This window comes from Neopelma chrysocephalum, unplaced genomic scaffold, assembly GCF_003984885.1.
Source record: "Neopelma chrysocephalum unplaced genomic scaffold, ASM398488v2 Primary Assembly neopelma1_44, whole genome shotgun sequence".
In the NCBI taxonomy this organism is placed as follows: domain Eukaryota; kingdom Metazoa; phylum Chordata; class Aves; order Passeriformes; family Pipridae; genus Neopelma; species Neopelma chrysocephalum.
In genome coordinates this window covers 24,639,702-24,667,549 of record NW_020897703.1, presented here as the reverse complement: position 1 = coordinate 24,667,549, position 27,848 = coordinate 24,639,702, and the positions used below count along the sequence as shown (strand labels likewise).

At 39.9% G+C, this 27,848-nt stretch overlaps 1 protein-coding gene and 1 long non-coding RNA gene across 4 annotated transcripts; one reads left to right on the top strand and one right to left on the bottom strand.

The window, feature by feature from the left end:
- Positions 1–14,581: 14,581 nt before the first annotated feature.
- LOC113965047 lies at positions 14,582–17,754 on the bottom strand. Its single transcript, XR_003533418.1, has 3 exons — positions 17,506–17,754; positions 15,126–15,249; positions 14,582–14,795 (listed from the first exon to the last, which is right to left on the bottom strand). It is a non-coding gene; the product is annotated as an uncharacterized LOC113965047 (long non-coding RNA).
- A 181-nt stretch (positions 17,755–17,935) lies between these two features.
- CCDC14 (coiled-coil domain containing 14) lies at positions 17,936–27,648 on the top strand. 3 transcript variants are annotated; one of them, XM_027679016.1, is made up of 13 exons: positions 17,936–18,015; positions 18,907–18,962; positions 19,444–19,507; positions 20,186–20,258; positions 20,353–20,493; positions 20,816–21,055; positions 21,146–21,240; positions 22,204–22,771; positions 23,292–23,433; positions 24,064–24,143; positions 24,583–24,798; positions 24,878–25,010; positions 26,377–27,648. In XM_027679016.1, exons 1-13 carry the CDS (start codon positions 17,983–17,985, stop codon positions 27,356–27,358), a joined length of 2,823 nt encoding a protein of 940 aa, XP_027534817.1. In that variant the 5' UTR covers positions 17,936–17,982; the 3' UTR covers positions 27,359–27,648. The 3 variants fall into 3 exon arrangements, with proteins under 3 accessions (XP_027534817.1, XP_027534816.1, XP_027534818.1); XM_027679015.1 differs by having other exon boundaries at positions 17,937–18,015; positions 24,580–24,798; XM_027679017.1 differs by lacking the exon at positions 17,936–18,015 and adding an exon at positions 18,060–18,095 and having other exon boundaries at positions 24,580–24,798.
- Positions 27,649–27,848: the final 200 nt, after the last annotated feature.

Genomic DNA, 27,848 nt, shown 5'->3' with positions numbered 1-27,848 from the left:
CTCTTCTTTCTCAACTGCTTTCATCTTTCTTCATTTTTGTGCTCTGGCTTCCCAGTTCCTCTTCTCTTCAGCTGAAAATGTAAATTTTTTCCTAGAGACGGATAAAGCCCAGAAGTCAAAAACTTCATCTTTAATCTTATTTTCCAATTTTCAGTGTGGATTCTATTAAAATGGAGTTGTGGCTTTCCACCTGACAGTATACTGATGCAACATTAACAGAGTTTCAGCTGTGTGGTAAAGGACCAAAATAAGTAAAAGTCAAAGCAAAATTCAGATCCTTTAGATATTTTGCTGATTTAGATATTAGATAAAATTATGTGTAGATGTACACGCAGTATCTCCATCTTTCATTACGTACTGCTCTTTGTAACTCTTGTAACTCTTTGTAACTCCATTGCTCTCAACATTAGCAATACCAAAAAACCCAATTAATTAAAGCAGACCAAAACAAGAGATGTTTATCTGCACTGGCAGATTTGTAGTGATGGGCAGGGGACTGACTGAGCTGCACAATTGGAAAACAAGAGTCAGGCATGTCACATTTGCCAATGGCCCCCATCACGCAGCACACACATGGGTGGACACTGCACTTGGCTCCCAGGTTAGTCAGCATGGGCCATCCAAACCACCCAGTGCCATTCCACAGAGGGATCTACAAAGGGAGAAGAGGAGTTTACCTCATCCTCGTCTTTCTTTTCAAATTTATGAGCAGGGTAGATAAAAAAGCAGCTGAAAGCTTTTCCTACTAAAGAAAGGAAAGCAGACTGTGTTCCCCAGTCGTGTGTTTCCCTCAGCTTATTGATAACAAAGGACTTCTAAAACTGTCCTGTTCTTCTTAAAGATTCCCCCAGCCAGCATGACATTCCTGGCTCATTTACTTTGCTGTGCCAGTTTCAACGTGCACTTTGCAGTGAGGTCTCTGCATAAGACAGGGCCCAGACAGACCTCACGACAAACCAAGGTCCAACCCTTCCTCAGGGCACCAGCCGCACACTTGGACCTTATGAAAGTTGCCCAAACATTCAAATATATGTGAGAAATGTTTCTAGGTTTCCACTAAATGGTAAGAACTCTGCTGAGAAGCCTTGCAGAGGTTTCACAGAAGCTCTCAGTTGCTGAACTGCATGTTCACATGTTCCCATTCTTTGCTACCTCAGCCTGTCTTGAGCACCACCTTCACAGGCTTTCTGGCTCATACTGTGTATCTAAAGTCAAGATACCTGTCTCACAAAGATTATGTGGTCAGAAACATTTAAACAGCCTCTTTTTATTTTGTAATGGAGTGGAAGTTCTGCTGGCTATTTTTGTTTTGTTATCAAATTACTAATCATGGATCTGACTGCTCTAAAGCCTAGTGTCAACACCAACAGGATGGACACCACCATCAGTCTTGAGATTCATGACTGAATTGATATGATTTAATACGTTGCAGGACAACAACCACACCAAAGTAATTCTACATATTTGCACTTAATCTGTAGAGCAATCATGTTAGTTGAAACCCCTGTGAAAGAGAAAACACAAATGGATGTCTGAGATCTACTTATGATGTTGAGGCCTCCTCTGTTCTACTCACTGAACTTCTGACGCCAAATGATCTACAATCCCTTGGCACTACTGTAATGCTGCCAGTAAATAATCTCTTAAAACGAGCTTTGATGGGGGAAGAGGACTGGGAACAACTAGAACAAATGCGTTTGGACTGATATCACATGGGCACCCAGCTGATTTTTGAAGACCAGTGTGTTTTTACCTGCTCAGTGCAGGGTAGTGCTCCTGCCAGTCACGTCAGTGGTGGTGGAGGCTTCCCTGCACTCGTGGTTTGGGCTCTTGCACCTCTCAGTTATGTGCAAAGTAGCCCAAGAAGCTGAGGCTTCTGGGTGGCTAAGTCTCTGTGGATTATTCAAGAGGGTGATATATGACCACAGATGTCCTCAAAGCAAATTTCCTCCCAGGAATGTGCTCTCCCAAGCTGCCATATCACCTTGTAACTCTGCAATATAATACCATTGCAAAGAGACCCTTCTATGGAAAAATGTTTCAGTGGGCTGTTTGGGTCTTTTCTGTGCCTGGGAACACCTGGACAAATGCAGTAGGACACTGAAATCTCCTCCCTGACACAGAGGGATACAGATATGGAGAGTGAGAAATCCATGGAGGGCAGAAGAAAGGAGAGACTGAAGGGCAGTGAGCAGTGGCAAATGCAAAGTGGATGCACAGAACTGTTGTGAAGATCCAGAATGTCATCTCTTATGCACAGCTTGTACATCAAATCTCCTTTTTCCATCTCACTTTGACCTCCATTCTTTCATCCCAAACTTCCAAAGCCAAGACCAGAAAGCAAACACGTTTGCACACCAGCATGTCAGAGGTGCTGTGTCTTCACCTGCTGATGGCTTGTAGTTCCTGTGGTGCCAATTTGACTTAAGAAAAATATGTATTTGATGACAAGTTGAAAACACAGAGGCTTTTTATAGGATCAGTTGTTATCACTGTAGCTGGAAACCCCTCACATAACACCTCTTCTGCCTCCTCCCCAGCAAGCTGGGAAGTAGCTGCTGGGTGAGCCAGTGTTCCTTCCCTGCTGCAGGTGTAGCATCCTTTCTGCTGAATGCTGGCTGGGTCATGGAGAGGTGACAGAGAAAACTACTCTGGCTGCTTTATTCTCTGCTTTTCTTTGAAACCTGGGATTTACAGGAGAACCGGAGTGGAGGAATGCCTGATGAGATCCAAATGAACTGTGATAAACAGGCTCCCTCCTGTCATTCATGTACGCCTTGGGGCCATGAAATAAGAAAATCCAGCAACCAGGCCATAACTGTCCTTTTTCTTTTCCTGCCAAGTGTCAGAGCAGCAGGTGGTTAGAAAGGCTCAGGGGTCATTTAGGATGAGTGACAGCACCATGGCCACATGCCATTCCTGTGTCATCCCACCTGCACCAGAGAATTAAGGAATGGAAAATTTGCAGCCTTAAGGAGATGCCCTAGTTAATTTTGCTGCCCTTGGATTGTCATACTGGATGGCAAAAAACCAAGATCAAACAGAGAACTTACAGTAAATAATTGATTTTGACCTCCCAGGCTTGCTGAAAGATGTATCCTTGGCATGAGAATGGGAATATCTGAGTTTCAAAATGTATTCAGTATTCAAAACCCTCCACCTACATACATATTGCACCCTGCTAAGGTCCAAGAGCAGACAACATATGCAAGGCTGTGTGTGCAAGGCTGTTGTTTCCCTTGGCTATGGCTACAAATAAGGAAATAATAAACATTCAAGTTTTCCCTCTCTGTTTAAGGGTATGGTGATACAAAACCAGCAAGCTCCTCTTCATTGTCTTTCTCCCATATATCTCACAGACTATTTGTTCTTCCTGAAAGATAAGATGCAAACACAGCATGTCTCCACTGACTGGGCTCCTGACTCTTATTTTGTTTCTGTCAAATGATCCCAGTGCTCCAACCCATGAAGGATTGATTAGCCTCTCTTCCTCTGCTCACCTTCCTATCAAAACATGGATTAAAGAAGGATGAATCACCAGGAACAAATTGGGGAAGAGTGTAAGCAGAGTTTTCTGAGGCTAGCAGTGTGCATGTCCACAGCAGCTCCTGTGACTTGCTCCCAGGAGTGGTGATGTGGACACCACACAGCACTTCTGAGGCACTGCCTGGGCACACCTGGATCTGCTCATTAAGATTAAGCATAAGATTATAACACTTTGGTTTCATCATAAAATTACTGTGCTATGCTAAAAGACTTCATGTCTCTCCTTAAATTAATTAAATACACTCCTATTTAAAAAAGGCTTATGAACTATTCTGCATAGTAAGAAATTATGGCAGAGAATAATAGAATATAAATATGAGTCACAACAAAAATCATGTGGATTATTTAATCAAATACCAGTGAAACTTGCTTAATTTAATATTCTCAAGGAAGAAGTGTCTATATTTGCAGTTTCTTGGATTGATTCAATTCATTCTCCATAAACTTTATTTCTGGTCTTAGCAATATGCAGAAAAAAAGTTACTATGCCCATGTTCTATTGCATTTGCACCCTCTCAGCAGGGATATAAAAGCTATTAAACTCCCCTGACAGTTTGTCCAATATTTAGATTATTGCTGTTTTTTTCAAACCAATGGAATGGGGCAATAGAATATCACAAAATACCTTAAAGGAGACACAGAATGAAACATGATGGTTTTGTCATTATATTCTGACTTACTAAAACACACAAAACGTGATTTAAAATTACCTACCTGTTAAAACCAGCTTGGGTAGCAGTAAGTTTAAAAATAAACACGTATATCTAGACAAAAATAATTATGTATATGCAGTCAAGGTGAATATTTTCAGATGACTCCCAAATGGTTTCTGTGAATCCTGAAGGTGAGCAAGTGCAGAGATAACTGTTCATTTCCCAGGTGCTATGGGGAGTCTATAGAAGAGATAAATACAGTTTTCTGGATTTAATTTATACCAAGCTCCTGTGTCCTTTTATGTAAGCAGTGTTTTGCCAACCTGAAGTGAATGCAGTCCAGCTGCTGCTGAGGCCAGTGTCTCTTGCAGATTGTTTACAAGTGTTAGAGACAGGGTTCCCTGCGCCTTCTGTGGCACAGGTTTTCTACTACTTCTTTTCTGATGGAGGAATCTTGCTCTCTTTTGTATTCCTCCCACAGAGTTTCCCTACAAGGCAGCATGATCCAGCCCTCAGTAATTAAGATGCCCATCCTCTTCCCACAACTTTCAAGCACAAAAGCCTACCCTGACATCAACAGGAAGGAGAAAGTAATATTATTAGTGCTAATTGGTTAGCAACAAATCTCTCTAGGACATATAAAGCCTATTCATAACATGAATCACTTACATAGGGGAACACATAATTGAGCATGAGAACTTCATCAGGAATCCTCAGCAAGCCTGCAACCACTTCAGCACAGACTTCAGCTGGCTACACCCAAATATCCAGTTCATGCTTTGGTGAATTATGATTTAGCAACATTATTTAGCTTGTATCTGTGCAAAAAAACCCCAAAAACCTGCTTGAAAGAAGAGAGTTGTATATCCCTGTTGTTTCACTTCCACAAAGCAGCAGGCTAACTCCCCAGCATTTCCTGACCTCCAAAGATATGCCTAGATGCAATTTTAGACAAAAACATCGGGAAGGGCGAAAAACTTTGTATGCAGAAATAAAATAACCATTTCTATTTCATTTGTAGGCTGAAGTCACATAAAGAAATACTGCCAAATTCTGCTAGAAGTTATTTAGGCTTGACCTTTGGACCAACCTCACTGCAGTCTACATACAGCACAGTTCCTGACACCTGAAACAAAGGCACCAACCTTCCATAAACTTGAAGGAAGATTGCAGGAATGATACTATTCTGATATAAAACCTTTCAAGTTTTTCTACTATAATAATTACAAAAATGTGCAATTTCTGTTGTTCTGCTCTAACTACTGAATGATCCCTCTTTCAGAGTAGTATTGTTTACAGATCTCTTTTGGTAGATATCTAGTTTATGTCTACATCAATATATTTGTATCTATTTTGTTATATACTGACAGCATGTAATTCATAATGTGCTGTACTTCATGACTAACTCTTCATCCTTTAATGTGTTTTGCATTTGAAGGTTGTTGACTGAAGCATTCAAACAATTTACAAAGGCAATACACAATGAGTGGGAGCTACTTGTAGCATACTAATTTGTTGGTTTTGAACTAATACTATGTATTGTTTCAGGGTAAATGGATAGGAACCAGGCCTTACCATGACCCTGCCTTCCTTTGGAAAGCTTTTACATTTCAGTGCTCAGATGACCTCCTGGAGCTACTGCTTTTAGGCTGTCTGCCTTAAACACTCCACTTGAATCATTAATTTAAACAGGGGATTTGGGGGATACAAAAACATAAAATAGGCCCTAATTTAAATATAATTTAAATTCTAGAAGGTGACAACCCAGTTGAACTTTCAAACCATATTGTGCTGGTGTCCCCTCAGAGTCACACACAGGTTACCATCCTCCTGAGAAACACACTTGCAGGCTGCTCTCCCTTGGTCCCAGTGGAGCCCTTGTCTCCCAGACAAAGCTCCCCGAGCCCAGGGCCACTCTATTTGTACAAGTGTTTGCAAGCTCCCTGAACAAGTGCATGTGCTGTCCCTGTCCCTCTACCACATCTACACCCTCTGTGCCACCTTTAGGCATTTGGCAGTGCAGGTGTGTGTAACCAGCACCTTCTGTATACCAAGCCACAAAAATATTTCAAGGTGACCACCTTGAAGTGCTCAAATGCTCTGTTCTTTGCTGCTCTCTAGAATGATTATGAACAGGTTTTTTTCTGGTGCCACAGTGACCTTTTCGAGCTCCCCAGCCTCATCTTTCCTTGGGCATCACAGGGTGTTTGTGATTCACACAGGGATGCAGGGAAAGGAGAGCCTTGCTCCTGCCAGTAGACTACAGCTGGGATCACAGAGATGCTTCTAGAACCAGGTCCAAAGTTTCTTCTCCTTAAGACTGGCCAAGCTTCATGGAGAAAACCTGAGTCTCTGGTAATGATGGAAAATGGGGAAGCTCTTGGAAATGTGGATAGAGGGCCAGTGGACAGAGAGGCAGGTGACGAGGGAAATAACTGGAGTTTTGAGCATGGAGCAGGAACAACTTAATATGCAGAGGACAGTGGTGGAGAGGGTGGTGTTAAGATGGGAAAATTAGGAAGAGGTGGGATATCTGCATGGACGTTGGTCATGAAATGGGAGGAGACTATCTACTACAGGACAGTTTTGTGGTGACCTATATGTTTAAGAGTTCAGAGAGGTATTGCAGAATGAAGATTTGAAAAGGGTTGAGAAGTGGAACAAGAATAGGGGGTGAAATAGTACAGGAAAAGGAGATAATTGACTTAAGAACAGCTAGATGGGAATTACCAGACTTACATTGAGAAGCTTCCACCAAGCACAGCAAAGAACATGGGCAGTAACGTTACATGGGCTGGTAATTTTTCAACGGTAGAAATAAAGATGGACAAGGTTTGAAGGAGCTCAAGCTTTTGGGATGTCATTTTTTGATGTGTCTTAAAAATCTTTGGGAAGTTAATACAATTTTCTTGATCCACCAGTTCCATTAGCATTCCGCACAGTAGGAATTCAACTCCAAAAGTGTTTTTTAATTTTACTGTTTTTTGAGCTAACACTTTCCAAGTCCTATTTTGTCTGTTAGTAATCACTTGGGAGATTATTATAACAATTTGTTTTCCATTCATTTAACTTTTAATCACATTGAACAGCAAAAGTAGATGAATAAATTTCAAGACTGTAAATAGTTTTTTCAGTTTCATCATCTGGTTCATGTGCAGAAATATAATCCAAATGCTAAATCAAATATTTAAAATCAGATCTGCCTTCCTGACTTTTTTTTTGTTAAGGAAATAAGACGTCTCTTTAATGTCAAGCTCTGGAAATCTTTAGAAAAACCCTGTATTTTGAGCCTAAGGTAAATTATATCAATTTAAGCACATATAGTCTTTTCAAGGGTCTATCCCATGCATACTGAAGTGCTCACTAAGCTCATGACATGACAGCATAGGTCACACTCCTCCCAGAAAGAGACCAGATGGGACAGGGAGCAAGACACCAGCACTGAACCTTGTAAGGGTAGGTCCACCATAACTAAAGGACTGACATTTTTGGTGCAAAAAGAAGGCAAAGAAAGAGGAAATAAACTAAGGGAGATGGCAACTACTGGAATTGGAATGGGGATTAGAGTTACAAGTAAAAGTAAGGAATTCAGTGGGAGACGCTGAGCACTGAAACAACTTAGAAGGTCAGCAACCTTTTCCATGTGCTCTCACACTGACACCAAGACCGAGGCCATCGGTTTAATCTCTGAGAATGAAACTGGAAATGAAGCTGTGAATAAGTTATAAGTCCTGGAAATCAAATCAAAGAGAAAGAAAGGGAGAAAACCCAACATCTTGACAGAAGGCAAACAGGTGGGGAAAAAAAATAATTTCTGCTCAAAAATTTTTTGCTCAAAATCCAGGACAGTCTCTGCATGTCAGGTCATCACTGTGTGACCCATCAGGTCACCTTAGCCAAATTCAGCTCTGAGAAGGAGACCCTGGTCCACCTGAGGCAAGGCTTACAGAGCTCACAAGACAGCCAGTCCCATGATATAACAACCGTCACAAAACATCTGAGTTTGAAGTCAATATTGGCAATTTAAGCTGTTGGAGAAGTACAGAGGATGCAGCCTTGGAGAAATGCTTATATATAGCCCCTTTATGTCTCTCCATATGGAGATGCACAGGCACAACAGTTCAAGCTTCCCTTGCCTAAGCCAGCCGGTGTCCCTCGGCAGTAACACAAGATAACTTACATGAGAAAAGGAAAAACTGTTTTCAAGTCTCTATATTTTCAGCCTTCTCTGCTGTGGGAGTCATGAATTATGCTAACATATTCACCAGCAAGCAGAGTGAGAGCACTAAATTAATTTCTCATAAGAAAACAGTCATAAGATAGGAAAAGATATCCAGTCACTTTCTGTACAACTTCACTTCTGCAGAAGTCAGTGATTTTTAGGTGATTTATGTATAATTTTTTTTACATAAAAGAGGTACAACACAGATCCTGGGAAAGGTTTTGTAGGTATTTGCCCAAACATTTCAGAAAATATGACGAGGAGGATATCACTGAAGGATTTACATGGCCATTCCACAAGTGGAAGTAAAAATGATTGCTTGAGAACCTTAGCTGAGAAATATTGAAATGAAATGGAAAATCAAAACCAGACTTTCCAAGTAAAGACTATGTTGGAGAAGTGAAGGATAAGAAAAAGTGAAGGATAGTTCCCATCCTATAAAACATGTTAGGCAAAGCCTGTTTTAGAGGATAAATGCTTTTCTGTGACTAAGGTCTATTCTACATCAATAATTTCTTTTCTCAGAAAAGATAATTTAGGTGAAGGTGATAATATCAATGATTTAATGCTCTTTAATTCTACTGAATAATTTAAGATGAAGACAACATTTTCCCTTCAAGCTGCTACTTGCATCCTTTGATGTAGACCCAGGTCTACGGAGACATATCTGACACATGATTATTTTCAGTCATTTCCTTATTGTTTCAAGGAGCAGATAATGATACATTTTCAGCACTGTTATTTGGTTTATAAACAAAATAATCACAAGCCCTCTATAAATAAATAGTAAGCTTCCTAATAATTTCAAATGCTTTATGTTAATGTCCAAAAGGAGTAAACAGTATTTAGAGCTCTCAGAAAGTTCCCAGCAGTTAAACTGAGAATACAGGTCAGCTTCCTTGCTTGGGTCAATGTACTGATTACTAGGGAATTGCAGGCATTTACATCAATGGCATATCTGGCCCAGCTGAGACTCCATCTTAAAGGGATGGTAGCATCAGGCCCCTGTTTTACCTAATTCCCTAGAAAGATAACAAAAGTCCATAATGTTCACATGCAGAAGGGTCTGGTTTGTTTGGTTTCTTTTTAATATCACGGAATTCCTCAAACTGACAAAAATAATATGCAATAATAATGTAAATGAAAATCACGTAGGCATGGCATGTACGTTTACAAGGCTTGTTGTGAACCTGTTTCTTCATCACCCCACTGCCACACTCTGAAGCCAATGCACTGCAGCAGCAAGACTAACCTGGAATAACTAAGCAGTACAGCAAGTGTAATACACTGAATTTTTCTCAAAATATTTTCTGGCAGAACCGATTCATCATCCTGTTGTGTTAACATTGAATCAAAATGGTAATTGAAATGTTTGTGTTATTAACTACTTTGCTGATAGGAAGGGAAAGTATTTGATATAAGAAGTGTGTAAAGGCAGCTACATGTGGATAAAGGGAGCAGATTCTAACCCCAAAGACCTAGAGGATGAAACCTAGATTAAAAGTTATGCTAATACAGTAATAAAGAAATATTGTGGAAAAAAGATAGCCATTCAATAAGGGAATGTGCAAAATTCTGCAGTGAGTCAGAGTTCAGCAGCAATATACACAATGTAAAGAATAAGTGGATATCTCACACTGTTGCAGAAAGTTTAGAGGACTATCGTGAAATTCAAATTCAACTTCAGTTCACAACACGGTGCTGTTGCAAAAGAGAAAAACATTGTACTGAGAAATATAAACAAGGGTAACATTTATAGACAGATGATGTAATCCTCTTGTTATTCTTAGTGCTGGTAAGGTCTCAACTGGAGCGTTTTGTCCAGTTTTGGGCATTATATTTCAAGAAAGATGTGTATCAGATGAAGCCTTCAGAAGAGAGTAATAAAATTCTATGAAACAGAACCCACAGGCAGGATTGAGCAATTTCAGGTTGTTTACCACAGAAAATGGAATACCAAACATGACACAATAATTACCTTCGAATCTTTAAAACACTACTTCAAAGAAGAAAGGGAAGTGATGCTTTCCACATTCACAGAGAACAGAAAAGAAAAGAGTAGGCTAAAATGCAGCAGGGAAGATTTAAGATAGGATCAGAACAAACTTTTTCACAGTGAAGCACTGCAACAGATTGCTCAGGGGGGATGGTAGCTCAGAGCCAGGAGCCACGTGCAGTGCCACAACTGGCAGGGCAGAGACCCACCACCCAGGGCCCATCCCACTGCAAGGAGTCAGGGCAGGCCAGGGGAGGCAGCTCAAGCCAATCTTATCTGGCAAGTTCTGGCAATGCAGCAGATCCAAGGTCAAACCAGCAGGCTGGGATCAGGAGGGCACATGGCCAAGCAAAGCAGGGTTGTGGTACAGCCCAAGCCTGGCATCCTATGGCATTGCTGGGGCATGGACTGGTGGGGCTGGGCTGAAATAAGAGCCCTGGGCCCAAGGACAGGCATAGAGATTATTCCATGGGAGGCTGGTCAGGGCTATTCAGGCCACTGATGCCCTCAGGGCTGTGGGACATAGAGGAAAGGCTGGAGGTCTTCAAGGGCAGGCTCCTGGCAGGATGGGCACAGATGTCTCTGACCCAGCCTTGGAGCAGAAGAGTCCAGGTGACCTCTAGGCTTGCCTTCTTTGTTTTGATATCTCAAGTTTGAAGCCATAGGTCTGAATTATCAAACAGCTGCTGTGGCCCTTGGTGATGTTCCCCCAGACATTAGGAAGGGTGCCTTGCACAGAATGGAAAGACATCACATCAAAGCTCTTAAAAGTCCTGGATCAAAAAGAAAGTGATATATTCCCCACTTTGGGGCAAATATATAAAACATTGATAATTTACATCCATAGGCTTCTTACTACATTTATTATTTCAGTTATATTGTTACACTGACTACATTTTTAGTTTGGATAATCTGCTTCCACTTCTATGTCTGTAAATGTTCTGTATGGTTAATATAAATACAATGGATGATGAATACTGATGTATTAACTGTTTCTATATAGTAGAAAGTAGATTATTTCTTCAGCTGTGCTTCTTTTGGTCCTGAAGATTCATGGTTTTCAAACTCAGATCGCTTGCTCACCCAAGTTGCCAAAGAAAGAATATGCATGAATAAATGTCTACTAACAAATCTTGAATTATAGTCAGGCCACACTTCTGTAAAACTAACATCCTTCCAGATGTCACAGAAGTAATTATTTCCTGTACTCACACTGTTAATTTTACCTGTATTTTTATAAGTTGTAATCATTTATGTGCTTCTACTTTTTCCTTCCATTTTACTTATGGAGTGCTTTTGCTATAATCTTTATTAGATATACCCAACAAACATGTGCTTCAGGCACCCAGTTAGTGTCTGATATCACTGATGCTCCCTATACATCACAGCACACTTCAAAAAAAAAAAAGCCTAGGTCAAGCCCAATTCAAGTATTTCGGGGATGATACTGGATTACAGAAAACTTTGTTCTCCTCTGAATGGAGGAAAATAGCATGCATTTTCCTGTGATGCATTTTTAGTTTGTGCTTGTCTCCAGATGGAAGGGAGAGAGACATTGCATGTAGCTGGACTGGCTCACATGTGGGAGGCACTCAATCTCCCAAAAGACTTATTTGTGAGTGTAGGGAATACTGGACGCTTTACTGAAGAAATCGAGTGGCTGAAGTTTTTAGCCCTGGAATTCCTGATTGGAGTTGTAAGTTTATTCATACTTTCATGGTGTCCTGAATGAATATCCTCTATATTGTGATTTTGAGTTGATGTTTATGTCGAAAAAGGAGACTGATGTTTTGCAATTACCGGCATGTGCAATAGCATGCTTTAACCAGGTAACCACTAAAAATCAGGAGGAAATCTTTTTTAGGAGTAGGGAAACTACTTTAACTATATTTTTTCAGGGATCAATGAGGCAAGAATATTTGTAATAGCTTTTTCCTTTCCAGACAATTGGCAACAGATTAAGCATTGGGGAAGATAGCTGGAGAGACAGGGACAAAGGTTGTAACGTTCATCTAATAGTTTGCTGAAGCCATTTATGCTGTCAGGGTGAGTGCAAGAGTTCCTTTGTTTCCAGCATCACTCAGCAGCCAGGACTGATTACAAGTATCCTGGTTCTGTCTTACGAGTATCCTGGTTCTGTCTTGCTGTTGTTCTCACTCACTCAGATTTTGTGTAGCTAATGTAGAAGACTCGAGCAAACCCCTTCTGTCAAAGGAAACAGATCAGCATCTTTTCACACTACCTAATATTCAGACAGTCTCTGTCAAAGAAACCTAAGAATATGAGGGGAAGTCAGTACCACAACATGTGTTTTCAGTTACTAAGAAAACCAAAGGGCAGGGCGTGGGTTTGGATCTAATGGCAATTGATAGTCAATATGTATGGAAAGCAGATTGCAGTCTTCTCACATAACCACAAGAAACCAGAATTTAAAAGCTTTATCACTTCATGCTGACAACCCAGGAAATACTGTCACGGGTTTCACTATGGATTCAGAAAAGTACCTACATACTTCTGACAGCACTTAAAGGTGTGACTTCTTCTAGCCATTTAATAGAGAGAGGAAAATGGATTTGTGCATTTCTATTATTAGTGGAAGACAACCAGGTTACTGTGCTGATGTGACTAGTTAGATGTATTGATGAGATTGATTCACTGCAGATCTTAGGAAAGGACCTCTCACTCGTCCTAATTACCAGAGTTGGGCAAAGGTTTACATACTGAAGACTACTTAGCTGCGTAATTCTTATGTGGGATCATGTGGAGAATTAATAGAGCACTGGTTATGGCACTGTTATTATACTGGTGTAGCCAGCTTTATTTCCCAGCTGATAACTTTAATTCAGATGAGGTTAGGCCATGGATGTGAGCAAGGCAATAGATTACACTGAGGTAATCAAAAGTGGATGTGGAGAAAAAAAAAGTGGAAGAAAAAAGTTCTGAATCAGAATCACAGAACTATTTAGCTTGGAAGAGACCCCCCTGAGATCATCTGAAGGAGCTGGTACAGCTCAAATGGAAGCTAAAGCTTCAAGAGGAAATTTGTGGTTAAAGCTCTACTGGCTTTTTGCAACAGAACAGTATTATTTTTAAGTCTCTTAGGTATGATAACTTACTTATCTATGAATCTGCTCCTAAAACAAGTGTTACAGGATTTAACCTTGGTGGGACAAACTTCATTGACCCTTGACTTCAACACTCTCATCGTAGTACTGCTTCCAAAATCTGCCTCATAGGAAATTTGGACAAACACTCTATTTAGAGACAATTCTGTTTGGGTATTTTATTTGCTGTTCTTCTATTTCTTCATTTCTTTTTCTAACACAGAATGAAAATGAGTATTTGAGAAAATCATCTCTTTTTAGAGTTTGTTTTTCCCTCTAGAGCCATCAGATTCTAGATCTGCTACTAAACTTCCATACTGTGAAAATTGTTTATGTGGTTTTAAAGGTCATTTTGATGTCACAGTAGATTTTATATTTAGTAGAGAAATAAATAAATAGTGCTTTAGCCAAAAAAATTACTATTTTCATACATGCACTTTCCCTAACAAAACATTATTCCTGTCAGTAAGATTGCCTCAAAAGACAAGTTTTGACGGAGATTCTGTAAAATATCACTGGAATTCTCTTAGTGTTATTTAAACAAAAATGTGCCTGGATTTATTGTACGGAAACAAGCCCCTTTTGGTTTCCATGCAGAGAGAATTATTTACTGTTCTCGTGGCTCCATCCAGTGGCAATCAAACCTCCCGCACCAGTCCTTTGTCAGCACAATGTCATCCACAGCCTGAGCACTCCGGGGTGTTACTTACACTATCACCAGCTCAGAAAGGTCAAAACAACTTTAGTCTTAGTGATGTCTCCTGCAAGTCAAGACCCTCATGATCTCGTTCTTGTGAGAACTTCTCAAGGTGAGGAGCATTTAATGTGCTTTACATAAAATCCTTCACTTACATGTGAGCAGACAGACCAAAACCAAGTCATTTTTTTCTCCCACTGTATTTACAAAACAGGAAGAAGAAATTCATGGCTTATAGACACATTAATTCCAAATATATCAGAAAATCAGAATTTGATGACAGGCTTTCTGAACCACACAGACCATGGAGTGAGTCCTGCAGCAGCTATCACTATGTGTGATTGAACTAAAGCATATCTTGGACTGAAACATTGAAAATCTAGTGTAGATCATTTTGAAACCTCTTTTACAATTGCACTACAGTTCTAGGGTCCATAATATCCATTTTAATTGATATGACATCCCTTAAGCATGATTTTGACATACCTGTTTCTGAAGTACGTGTTTTCTGTAGGTTGCATTATTAACTATGTATTCATTGCTATTCACCTCCCCTCTTCTGTTGGCCAGCTGTAGACTGAAAGACAGGTGGATAGACAAAAGAGCTGTTAGTTTTCTTTCCAGTATTCAAGTTGTAGCTTTATTCCCTAATTGGACACTTACAGGGATTTGGGCAACTATCAAACTAGTCTCAAAGTAATAAACATATTCCTGGTCTACTGATCTTACAAAAAGCTTCTCATTTCATGAAATGCTCCCTTGTTAAGTCCAGCAAACTTTTGGTTGTAATCCATTCAGAGGAAAACTTTATATTAGTTTGTGCTATTGCTTGATCATGCTTAGGTTAGTAGTTAATTAGATCACTAGAGCTTTTTGGTACTGGTAGCAAGAGGCTTTTGGAACTTACACTGAATGCAAATATGACTTGGTTTTCCTAGGTAGGTACTGGAAAAGCCCCATTTTCTGATGAAACTGGATTGATTGATAAGTGTCTTCTCTCACCTTTAGCTTCATTTTCTTTGCCTTCCTTCCTGAAACAAAAGAACTTTGTTTTACTTTATCTAAGAACTGTCCCCTCAAAAATCTCTGATCCCTGAAAGCTGTTCTACATATATTTATTCCTTCATCATTATTAAGCACATCAGTCGTGTTTACAGTTTGATGTAAGACCCTGGTATTTCAACTCACTGTAAATAGTTTAGGGTAAGAATAAGCTTTTTGTTATTTTTGGTGATGCATCATGCAATATGGACAGCACCTCAAGCATTAAGATTGGAAATGCAACCACATATATGTTTTAATTATTCATAATTCGGACAGCTTGTCCTTTGTTAATGATTTGAGCCTTTTCTTCCACATATACTATACTTTTATTTATGTCACATTTGCCAGCTTTTTTACCGGCTTTTTAATGTTTTTTTCCAATTGACTTAAGCATTATTTCTACACCACTGTTGAAACCAGAAAGATTGTCAGTTTGCTTTCCCAAAGGCCTCAACCATACCCAAAGTCATGCGCTGGAAACATTTGGGGAATGTTAGTTTTCTGTCAAACTGGAAAAAAAGATAAAAATGGTTTCATGACACGACATTGAATTTTCTCTCTGAAACATATCTCGATGATGAGTATGAGTAACAATATGTCATAACTATGTATGAACTCAGCACATGACATTGAAGCATTTCAGTATGTAAGACAAAGAATAATTTTTTTTTTTTAAATCACAGTTTTACCATAACCAGACAGGTCCAGAGGTATTCAGTGATTTTCCACATTTTAAAAAATTATTTATAAGACAACCTTGCTGTTTCATCCGCAGTTTCAAAATGGTTCAGTTGGCAAGAACTGAGCTCAATGGCCTTCTGTATTTATTTTCCTTTTGATGCAAAAGAATGAAGTGCTCATCTGTGTGTCTTCAAACCAAAGGATGGGATTGGGGTGGGGTGATTGGGGTTTTTTATATGTTACTTGTTGCTAAACAATTTGGAATAATTATTTCTTACTTAAATACTGCACCCACATCAATGAGAATTTATCCACAAAATTCCAGAAGCTCCCTTAAGAGAAAAGTATACCAATGGCTCTGGCTCTAATTTCATAGCTGCCACACATATTTTTGAGCTGTTTTCATCTTTTTTTTTTCCTAGCTTATATTCCTTCCTTCAGCTGTTCTCTTACGGTGATCTTGTTTTAAACTTTTCAAAGAGAAGAATTGAAGCAGTCTCCAAATTTCTGGGAGAAAAACATTCTGGGTTACTGTTTTGTTTGGGTTTATTTCTGATAAGATGATAAATATCTTCACAAGATATTTTTACTTTGAGTTCAGCATAGTTTCAGCATAAATGTTAACATAGTAATAACGACACAATGTACACATTGGGAGAGCAGAGATGTTTGACTATTAATATATATATACTGCTATAGTACTCTTAGTAGCATAGTTTTCAGCCTGAGTCAATGTAATTGCTTTCAATGCTGTGTGTTCAGAAGGTCTATTATTCAGCTAATAAAAGTGAGGATATGCAGAATACTGATATGCCAGTGATAAACACAAGTGTGTGTTTGTGAATGTGGAGCCTGAGGCACTGTCCTTGATGATCCGTGCGGATCAGGTGTTTTCAGGAATTGCCACAGCAGGTTTGATAGGAGCTGGAAGCCAGCGTGGAGAACAAAGATCGGATGGATTTAGCCTGCACACAGCACATCAGCAGCTCCCTGTGCCTGGCCGCCAGCCTGGTTTCATCCTGTGTGTCCCTGAGGGGACACAGGACACAGGCTGTGCCGGCAGCACAGGGAGGCCCCAAGGGACCACACAGAAGGAGAGGACAGCCTTAAACTGCACCAGGGGAGGTTCAGGTTGGACATCAGGGGAATTTCTTCACAGAAAAGTTGATTAGGCATTGGAATGGGCTGCCCCGGCAGGTGGTGCAGTCACCACCCCTGGAGGCATTTAGGGAAAGAATGGATTTGGTGCTTGGTGCCGTGGTCTAGCTGACCTCGTGGTGACCGGTCACAGGTTGGAATTGAGGAGGTCTTTTCCAACTCAATTGATTCTCTGATTTTGTGACCACCCACCTGCAAGGCTCAATTTTCCCATGTATTTTATGTGTGTGATGTATTTTATGAATATGAAGAAGTGCTTATCTGTGTATCTTCAAACTAAAGGATGGGATTGGGGTGCGGGGATTTTTTTTTTTTTCCATATGTTACTTATTGCTAAACGATTTGGAATAATTATTCATTATTTAAATCTTGCACCCACATCTATTAGTTCAATGAGAATTTACCTATAAACTTCCAGAAACTCCCTTAAGAGAGAAGTATACCAATGGTTCTGGTTCTAACCTGGTAGTTGCCTCACATCGTTTTGAGCTGTTTTCATCTTCTTTTTTTTTTTTCCCTAGCTTATATTACTTCCTTCAGCTGTTCTATTACAGTGATTTTCTTGCTCCGAAAGGAGCTCTAAGGGACCGGGATGTGTATTTCGCCCTACGTTGGGGAATTTCCCCTCAGGAGCGGCGGGGGGGGGGGCCGGGGCGCGCGCCCGCCCCTCACGGCCACCTTGTCCCCGCCCTTTCCTCTTCTCCCATTGGCTCCTCCGCGCCCGCTCTCCACCAATCCACAGCCGCGTTCGGAAGGGCCGCTCCTTCCCTCGCCTGCTGCCGCCGGCGCAGCCGTTAGACCCGCCCCCTCCGTTAGACCCGCCCCCTCACGGACGGACCGGCCCGTGATTGGCGGGTGCGGGCTGGGGCGGGGCCAGGGCCATGGCCGCCGCGGGGGCTGCACGGCCGCGCAAGGTGCCAGCGGGGTCGGAGGGGCTGAGGGTGCGGGGCGGGCTCGTCCGCGGCCTCACGGACCCCTCGTGTACCCGGACGGGGTGAGGGGAGCTGCGAGGGTCCCTCGCACCATCCAGTAACGACTCCCGCGAGCGGTCGGGCCTTCTGGGGCCCAGCCCGGCTCGCACCGGGGCGCGGTGTCCAGCTCTGGGCGAGTCTCTCATGGAGCTCCTGGAGCGGGTCCAGCGGAGCGCAGCGAGGGTGGTTGGGGGACTGGAGCATCTCTCTTACGGGGAAGGCTGAGGGAGCTGGGTTTGCTCAGCCTCGAGAAGAGACGGCTGAGAGGGCACCTCATCAATGTGTATAAATATCTAAAGGGGGGAACAGGTTGCACAGAGAGGGTGTGGAGTCTCCCTCTCTGGAGATATTCCAGAACCGTCTGGACACAATCCTGTGCCATGTGCTCTGGGATGACCCTGCTTGAGCAGGAAGGTTAGACCAGAGGACCCACAGTGGTCTCTCCCAACCTGACCCATCCTGTGACTCTGGGAATGTGTGAGGGTTCTTCCACCCTGTGTGCACATGGTGTGTGATCCTTAAAGTCCCCACAGTTCAGGTGGGTGTTTATTGAGTTTGTACATCAGCTCTGGGACGTGTCAGTAAGTGAATCACTGTATCTGTAGAATGCTGTGGAAATTATCAAAGCATCATGCTGTAAAGGCACATTTTGTGAAATGAAACCCACAAGTTTAAGGCCCTGGTGGTAGCAGTTGCCCCCTCCTTGGCCTGGGAGCTGTAAATTACCTTGAACTGATCCACTTCTGCAAAAGTTCTTGGAACTTGGAATGGTAGTCTTCAAATATGTTGTGAAAGTACTTCATGAAAATCAAAGTGTATTTCTGTAATCAACAGGGTTTGTCCTCTGGAAGGCTGTCAGGAGCAGTTAAACTAACAAATGGAAGAAAACAGTAAGACTTTGATCACAAATACTGTTTGAGTGTATGTGTGAGTGTTTGGGAATCTTATACTTGTCACACTGCACAACTAACCCAAATTTGTTGTATATGTAAAAAAAAGGTTTTAGCTGGAAGTCAGTATGGCCAGGTTCTAAGCAGCCCATTAATAGACAGACACAAACCGAATAGAAATTTTGCATGTAAAAATAGAGAGTTGACTCTGCATATGTTTTATTTGTGGTAGATTGAATTTTTATAATTGCTAGCTGTATGTAAGATTGTTGAATGGAGACTGAATTCGCTTTTGACTTAAGCTGTTATTGTTGGCTAAATATGTTTGTTGCAACCATGCAAAGTTTTCAAAAAGTGAAAGTTATTTTTTTCTTGATAAAATTAGTTTCCTCTTGTTTCCTACTATTGAATGAAAGTAAGTTGTTTTTTACTTTGCTGCATATTGAGGAGTTGGTATAAACAGTGAATTTGACTTTTTCAGGTTTGGCTTAAGGAGAGGATGTTATTCTGATGCAGAATTCGTTTCCACCGACTCTGACAATCAGGTAATTAAGTGACTTTTTAATACAGTCATCCCTGTTATCTAAAGAGAAGGGAAATTGTAATACCATGAGTAATAGAAGAAAAGTAGGTTAATCTGAACCTGAAATAGCTCCTGCGATGCAAGAGAGTCTATACTGCACCTTGCAGATACAAGCAAGTTGGTTTTGTGTGCAGTGACTTTCTCTCTGACAAATCTCATTAAAGCACAGGATACCTTTTGCAAACACAAATATGCTGCTTGTGGACGGGGGCTGGTCTTGGCAGAAGAACAGCCACACTTGTAACATTTTTGTGCTGAAAAGAGCACAAAGAGTGGTATGGAGTCAGTGCTGCAGCACTGGGATTTGTGTAGTGCTGAACCAATTGTCTCCAAAATACAAATAGGCTGTAGATAATAGTTTAACTGTACATGGAAATAAGAATTAAAAAAAACACGCATGCAGTTACCAAGACACAAAATCCAGCAAATGGACATGGTGCAGCAACACAATTTAGTTATTTTGTGAAATTTACATGTTTGCAAAAGTTCATATAATTGTAAAGTAGTATATATGAAAACTTCTTTCTGGTTATCAGTTGTTCTTTGTCAGGTGACAGAGTGGAAATTACTCCCCTCAAACCTGAGTTTACTGAAAGAAAACAGTGGTACTCATTTTCTGACTGCAGTGTTCTTTGTGCAGGTTGATTCTATCCATGAGGGACTTGACCAGTGTGCAGCTTTACTGAAGAATTTCATACAAAACGGGGCTACAGGTTGTAGCTATTGAAAATGCAAGTTACATTTTTAGGTTTCATGATACTCTCTTGGTTTGTTTTGTTGACTACTTTTTCTTTCAACTAATTCTAGGAAAGGAGGCTGTCCATAAACAACCTGGGAAAGCACCTACCTTTAAAATTACTTCCAAGCCTTTGCTAACCAAAGGAAATACTTCCAAGAAGAAGGGGTTAACAAGAAATATTACTCCTGCCCCTGTCCGAAAAGAAATTCGTAAGTGGGCTTTCTTGGGCTTGATTTTTTTCTTGAACAGCATTAAAAGACTCCTCAACTTACTGAGATACAGCAAGGCTTCAAATAATTTGTTATAGGCTGATCCCAGGCTGAATCCACAAAAGGATGTAGACATAAATTACTGCTTTTTAAAACCTTAAATGTTTACTAAACAGTTACTGAAATTCACAAATGTTTGAATTACATGTATAAGAAAGAAAGTTGAGTGCATTTACGAATCTGCCAGACAATACGATGGGTTTGTGTAGCTCGAGAAGACAGGCAACTTCAGCTGGGTTTTTTGTTCTTTATTTCTCTGCAGTGCCAATATCAAATAGAAAATTTGCCTTGTCCACCACACCTTCTACTGAGAAGGAACTTTCCAGTGCAGCACAGAATCAGATGGTTCAACCTATTCATGTGCCTTGCAGTCAGCACTCTCCTGTGATGCATCAGAAACTGTGTGAGCATGTGGAAACTCAGATGTCTCTGATAACTGGCCAACCACCACAGGAGAGTAACCAAATTCCTACTATAACTCCTTCTTCTACCTCAAATCAGGGTTAGTGGAACTATTAATGTAGAGCTGACTATTTAACTGCATGAGTTTTGCCCCGAATTTTCCTGATCTCTGAGTGCTGTTTTCTTTCAGGATGTCAAAATGTTGCAGCTTTTAATTTTCTGTTACCTACGTCCACATCAGCACTGACCCTGCAGCATTCAGCTAATCCCTTGACTACTCAGTCAGTAAGTAGAAGTTTGATTCTGACTATTAATAAACATACTGAATTACCACTACCTGTTTATTTATACATTTATTTTTGTCAGTTTTCCTAATACTTTTCCTTTAAAAAAATTGCATATTTCAATCTGTAGTGATGAACAAAATAAATAGAGAAAATATCGTTTTTCAAAACACATCTTATATAGACACCAAAAAATGAAATTAGAGGCATTTCAACTGGCTGCTTGTTTCTGCATGGGGAATTCTGTAATGGACAATAAACATGGAAGGTGCAGGAAATTATTGATTACTGTTAATTGCATTCTCAGTAATGCACTTTAAGATCATTAACCAACTGCTGATAGAAGAAATCATATATCATATGGAGCTTTTCCCTGCCAATGATCAAGTTGATCATTTCTTCAGACACTTGGTATTATCTTAGAGGCACATGTTAAAATACCTGTGTATTTCAGGGTATAGAATAGAACTAATGGAGAGAACCAGCTGCCACCTCAGGAAATGTGGTAGAGGGCTTGCACCTTGAATCTGTAAGACTGTAGACTTACCTTCCATCTGCAGGCAGTCCATGTATAGCTAGTGCTGGCCTTGACTTTTAAGAAATTCATCCACTTAAAATCTTGAAAGGTAACACTGTTGTCCTTTTTTTTTTCTTCTTCTTTCTTCCCTGTTCTGGTTGGATTCAAGAAACACTGCTGAGGTTTTTTTCTTTACAGAACACTTGAAAAAGAACTGTGCTTTAATGTTACCAGTAACATTTAAGATAAAGACAATCTAAACCAGATTTACATTTTAATTACTCCTTATTATACAGGAAAATTATTCAGTTAATAATTTGTTCTTATAATTAGTAAAGAGTGATCAAGACTACATTGAGTCAGACAAGGGTAGTGTTGTTTGGGGTTTTTTTTAAAGATATAGAAATTATGTTAATTTTTTGTTTAATTTGAATATTCTTTATGCAGGGTGTTCCTGTAGATAGTGCCAGTGAATGTGTGCCAGAGGTGGGAGGACCTGGGGTTTTCCCAGTAGTTTCTGCTGCTCCTGCTGCACAAGTGCAGTCTGCCACTGCTCTTCCCAGTGTGGGCCCTTGTATAGCACCAGGTGCTTCCATCCCTACAGTGCCTACATTGATCCCAGCATCTTCTGCCAGAGAGATGACCCCAAGCCAAGAGCACCAGACAAAAGAAGCAGATTTGATAAGGTGCATACAAGCTCACCTGGCCCTGTTACAATCACGTGAGGGACTGAATGGCAGCACTGAACAGAGGTGCCATCAGCATTGTCCAGCACAACATGAGGGCTCAAGTGACACGGAGGAGGATACTTCTGAAGAGCACAGTGAGGATATGGTCAGTGAGGAAGATGAACTGAATGTCCTTGACATAGCTCCAGTGAGAGATACAAGCTGTAGGGCAAGTTGTGTGAAGAAAGTTGTAAAATCTAGAAGAGAAAGTCCAGAAGAAACAGCCAATAAAGTTATGACTGTAAAATATCTTATGGGTGAACTCAGAGAACTGATAACAGATCAAGGTGAGGACATTTTTGTTGTGCAGTGGAGTTATTACATACAAATAACACAAGAGCTCTATTAAATGTGAGCACTTCAGTTTCTGCAAGTTGTGTGTGTCAGATGGTATGTGACATCTTAGCGTGGTTTTCCACAAGAGTAATACCTTCAGGTTTCACTCTGCGCAAGTATTAAATTATTTTATGGACTATTTTAACATTATCATAACATCTGGGGTAAGGATTGTTCCTATTTCATATACAGACCTTCTCCCTGAGAGAGGGAGGGCCCAGTGTGGACCTGTTGCAACAGCAGTCCCACGAAGGCTGGTTGGAGAGATGGTGGCTTGTGCTTTATTGAGGATGTAAAGCATAGTTTTCATAGTCAAGCATAACAATTTTAAATAAATATAGTTAAAGATGAGGTTTTCCTGGGGAAAAAAATGTAGATACTAGTAGATTGCTTAATCACATGTAAAATATTACTGTCATACTGAAGCTTTATAGGTTTATTGAATGTCCTTTTTTCCCTCACCTCTTACAGATGATTCAGAAATGCTGAGGTTGATGAGTGAAATAGAAGGTTGCATATCATTGCTCCCAGCTGTAGTGGGAAGTACAAACATCCAAGCTGAAATAGCCCTGGCTTTACAGCCTCTCAGGAGTGAAAATGCCCAGCTGCGCAGGTCAGTAGCTGTCAGTGATCCTGTGGTACTGCACATGTGCCTAAAGCATCTTTAACTGGCCTGTTCTAAATTGCCTGTTCTATCATTGTCATGGTGTACCTATTAGGGCTCTTCCCTTCTTGTCTGTATGGTATTTATGTACTAGAAGGTGTGTTGGAAAGAGGCTGTATACCTTAAAAATAAATAACTAACACACAGCAAGTCTTCAGTTAATACTGATGTCTTAATAGTGTCGGTTACCTCATGATTGGGCCTTTGGCTGGGTGGGATCAATGCACTGTTCTGAAAACTGCAGTATCAACATAGTTAGCCTGCTCATATTCTTTTTGTAGACCATTCTCAAGTGCAAAAGTGTCTCTCATTTCAGGGGAGCTCTCAAATGCATTACTGAGTAGCACTTGACTTCAGAACAGGGGGAAAGATATATACCAGAACGTGCAAAGGGTCTTTTGTGTTGAAGAAGTACAGGAATGTAAGAAAAACGTGTTATTAAAAATTTTTTATATTTCTGAAACATTCCATGACATTTAATTCTCAGTAGCAACTTCTTACCAAACTAAATTAAAGTGCAGTGCTTTTGAGCTAATTCTAATACTTCTGAATTTGTGCTTTTTCACAATTCACATTTAGGAGACTAAGAATATTAAACCAGAAACTCAGGGAACAAGACACCGGTGAGAAGAAATCTGGACAGAGCTGCAGTTATGAATGTAAAGTACTGATAATGTTGCTTGTCAGGGGATTATTTGTTACAGCTTTATTTCAATAGATACTGTTATTTTTTATTTATATATTTGTATCTTCCTATGTCTGTATGTATTGCAGCCTTTAGTGGCAACTAAACTAAGTGTTGTGGGTCTAATCATGCAGCTCCATTTGCATGGACTGTTGGGCCTTTTTGGACTCCACAGAGTCAGACTTGGCTCTTCAGCTGCCCAGCAGATTATTTTTCCTTGTGTGCCTCTTAAAATGAAGATGACAGATAATTAAGAAGAAAGCTTGAGCTTTATCTTGCTGCTGCAAAAACCCCTTCCTCTATTTGTAACCAAAATGCACATTACCAAGATTATTTAAAAACGTAATTTGGTTTAGCAATTCGAACTACCATACAAAACACTTAAACTTTTTATGTTTTACTTTTGGTAGTAGTTTCTTTGCAGTCCTTGAATATGATGCTCCAGAGTCAATTGAAAGAATCGCAGAAAGGCCTTGATTCACTGCAGGCTAAAAATGAAGAGCTTCTTAAAATAATAGAAAGTCAGAAAGAAGAAAATAAACATCTTACAAAAGTTATTCAAGATAAAGAAGAAGAATTGCTTGAAAACAAACAGCATTATGACATTCATTCCACCAAGCTCAAGATTGGTACGTGTTTTCAATTTGGTTATTTTTTGTTTAATGTTTTAGAACTCAAATAATTAGATAAATTTTCTTGGCATTTCAGAAGTGGAAGAAGCATTAGGAAATGTGAAGAGCCTTCAGTTTAAGCTGGAAGCTTCAGAGAAAGAAAATAAGATTTTGGGCATAACATTACGTCAGCGTGATGCTGAGGTTAAGAGACTGCGGGAATTAACCAGGTACTGTTGGCTAAGCCTTTTTTTGCCTCTTGACATTGGTCTTTTTTGGTTTTTTTCTTTTTTTTCCCCTAGTTTTTTCTTTTTTTTTATGCTGTGGATTACTGTAATCTTAGTATCTTGGTGGTAGGAGGTAACACAGGCTAAAACTTCTTTTGTATCACAATGGTGATATAATTTTGTTTAAACAGAGTTGTCATATTCCATGACTTGAATTCTGTGGTAAAGTAAAATACTATCTGCAGTAACTTGTGTGAAGTTTTAACTCTTAATAGCAGATCTGGCAATAAGTTGTTCCATGGGAAGGGCAAGGACCTGAAAACATGCTGATACTTCCCTTGAAGGTGTAGAATTTGGAAACTAACTCTTAACCTGAATTTTTTTTACACCGGTTTAGATATTGGTCTGGTTTTGAGAACAACTGGTAGAGAAAATCTGCCTTCAGGACCCACAGCAAGCTCTTCCTGTGGGAATGAGCAATCCTTTCTTTAACTGTACAGGCATTTGAAGTAGATTATGCCCAGATGTAATTATGGGTAGAGGTAGGAGTTTTTCAATCACTGAATGAAGGTGGTGTTACTCACTTTTTTTTTTTTTAGAACTACTACTGTGAATTTATTTAATCACAGTCTTTTATGACAAAAATAGCAGCAAGCTGGAAGACATAAATAGGTTTTTGCAGATGAATAATGGTATGCACAAAAAATTGGTTTGGACATTCTGTGTACAGGAAACAAAACTGTTGTCTGTCATGTTTATAGTTGGTACTGATGGAAACAGCAGAATATTTTTAATCAACATTTCAGATTATTCAGTAGAATTTTAGACACTTCTGTGGCTGCTATACCAACCACCAGATGGTGGTATAATAATGTCTTACTGCATGTGTTTTATGTATCTGCTATAGACTTAAGCATCTAAACATGAATTGCTTTTGATGTACAAAGCAGAAAATTAGAAGAATTATTTCCTTTATTATATTTTTTATAATGTTTTTAGATGTAATGGGAACAATAATTCAGAAAACATTTTGTAAGGATTTTGATTAACTTCTGTCTGCTTTGAACAGTTTCTTGGCATCAGTTTATTTCATTTTGTGCCACACAAAGTCAGGTAAACCAGGAATAATCTGGAGAACTTCATTGGGTTGCACTATTCTAGTTGTTTTATAACCACACTGAGCTGAAGAAAAGTTCAAGAAACTTAGAATTGGTTCACCTTTGTACTACATTTTATGACAATATGTAGAAAGAGCATTGCCACTTTGCCGCAGTCTGATAAATCTACTGTTTTGGTGCTATAGAAAAGTTTTTAACTACACTTTTTAGTGACTAATTTTGAACCTGTTGTATTGATCTTACCTAAACAGAACCTTGCAGGGCAGTATGGCCAAGCTTCTGTCTGACCTCACAGTGGACAATGTTAGACCCAAACCTGAAAAAGCTCTCTCAAAGTCTCTTTTGGAAGACCACGAAAAGCAGATGCAACCTGAGCTGTTTCCTGGGAGTACTGCAGTAATGACTTACCTTAAAAAATTAGAAATGGATCATATTTTGATAGATACAGATCTTCAATTCGCAAATGAAAGTGGAAACATGGAAATGCAAAATCTAGCCTATGAAAAGTTTGATGCTGAAGGAAGTAAAATAAACAGTACGTTGATAGAAGAAGGAACATCAGATCCCAGAGCACTACAAATTTCATTGAACCAAGATGCAGAAACAATTAGTGATTCTGGGACTTTACTAGATGACCAAAACAAGTTGGATGAGACGATTTATATTCCATTGACTAGCAGTGCCTCTAAAAAACAGCAGCCAGTCTCTGACAGAAGTGGTGTGCTACCCCAGAGTAGAGGGGCTTGTAAAACTTTGGATTTCTGTGAGCTCCCCAGTTCTGTGCAGCAGTGTGGATGTGAGCTATCAAAGGATCCAACTGTACTGGATAAGTTAAGTGCTGGGTACAGTGTGAAAAAGACTGTGAAAAACACTCTTGAACGTACAGGGGATAAAGCAAAGTTGGAAGGAGACAAAGTCCAAATGAGATCAAAAGTCATTCCAAGTGGAGCTGCAAAAGATGCCGCAGATAAACCCGACCAACCTCAGCCTGGTACATACCCTCGTGTATCAATGCCATTTCCAACAGAGATTTCTCAGAGAAAAGGCAGTAAAACAGCTGATTTTAGTTGTGTGTCATTTGATGGTTTATCAGTGAGATCTGAGTGGAGTGCAACTTCTTTCTCAACATTTACTTCTCGAGATGAAGAGGACTTTAAGAATAGCTTAGCAGCCTTGGATGCCAACATAGCCAGGTTACAAAAGACTCTGCAGAGTAACATCAGGAAACAATGATTATGAGAAGGGGAAATGGGCTGCCTTTGTTTGGAAAAATTAGGTTTTTCTAAAGTATATTAATAAGTATGGTACTGATGTGTATATTTGTATGTAATAATTTGTTCTTAGCTGTTTCAATTTTGGATAGAATTTGTTCCTCATTTAGCTGTGGCACTGTTTCCCTTGATGTGTACAACTTGAAATAACTGGCTTTTTATATAAAAGATAAATAGTTTGGGGTTTTTTTAATTATTACTTAGGTTTATACTCTTTACTTGCAAAATTAATTATACTTGAAAATTAAATGTTCTTGTTTACTCATGTTTATTTTTTTCCTAAAGAAAAAAAGTTCCCTAAGAACTGTTGCAAGGTGCTATACATGAGCAAGAGGTTCCACAGGTAGAGGCCAGGGAAGAGCTGTCTACAGAGCAGCAGGAATGCTGAGAGTTACAGTTGCTAAGTCAGCATCATGCTATTCCAAAAATAAATGCAGCCATCATATGGGATT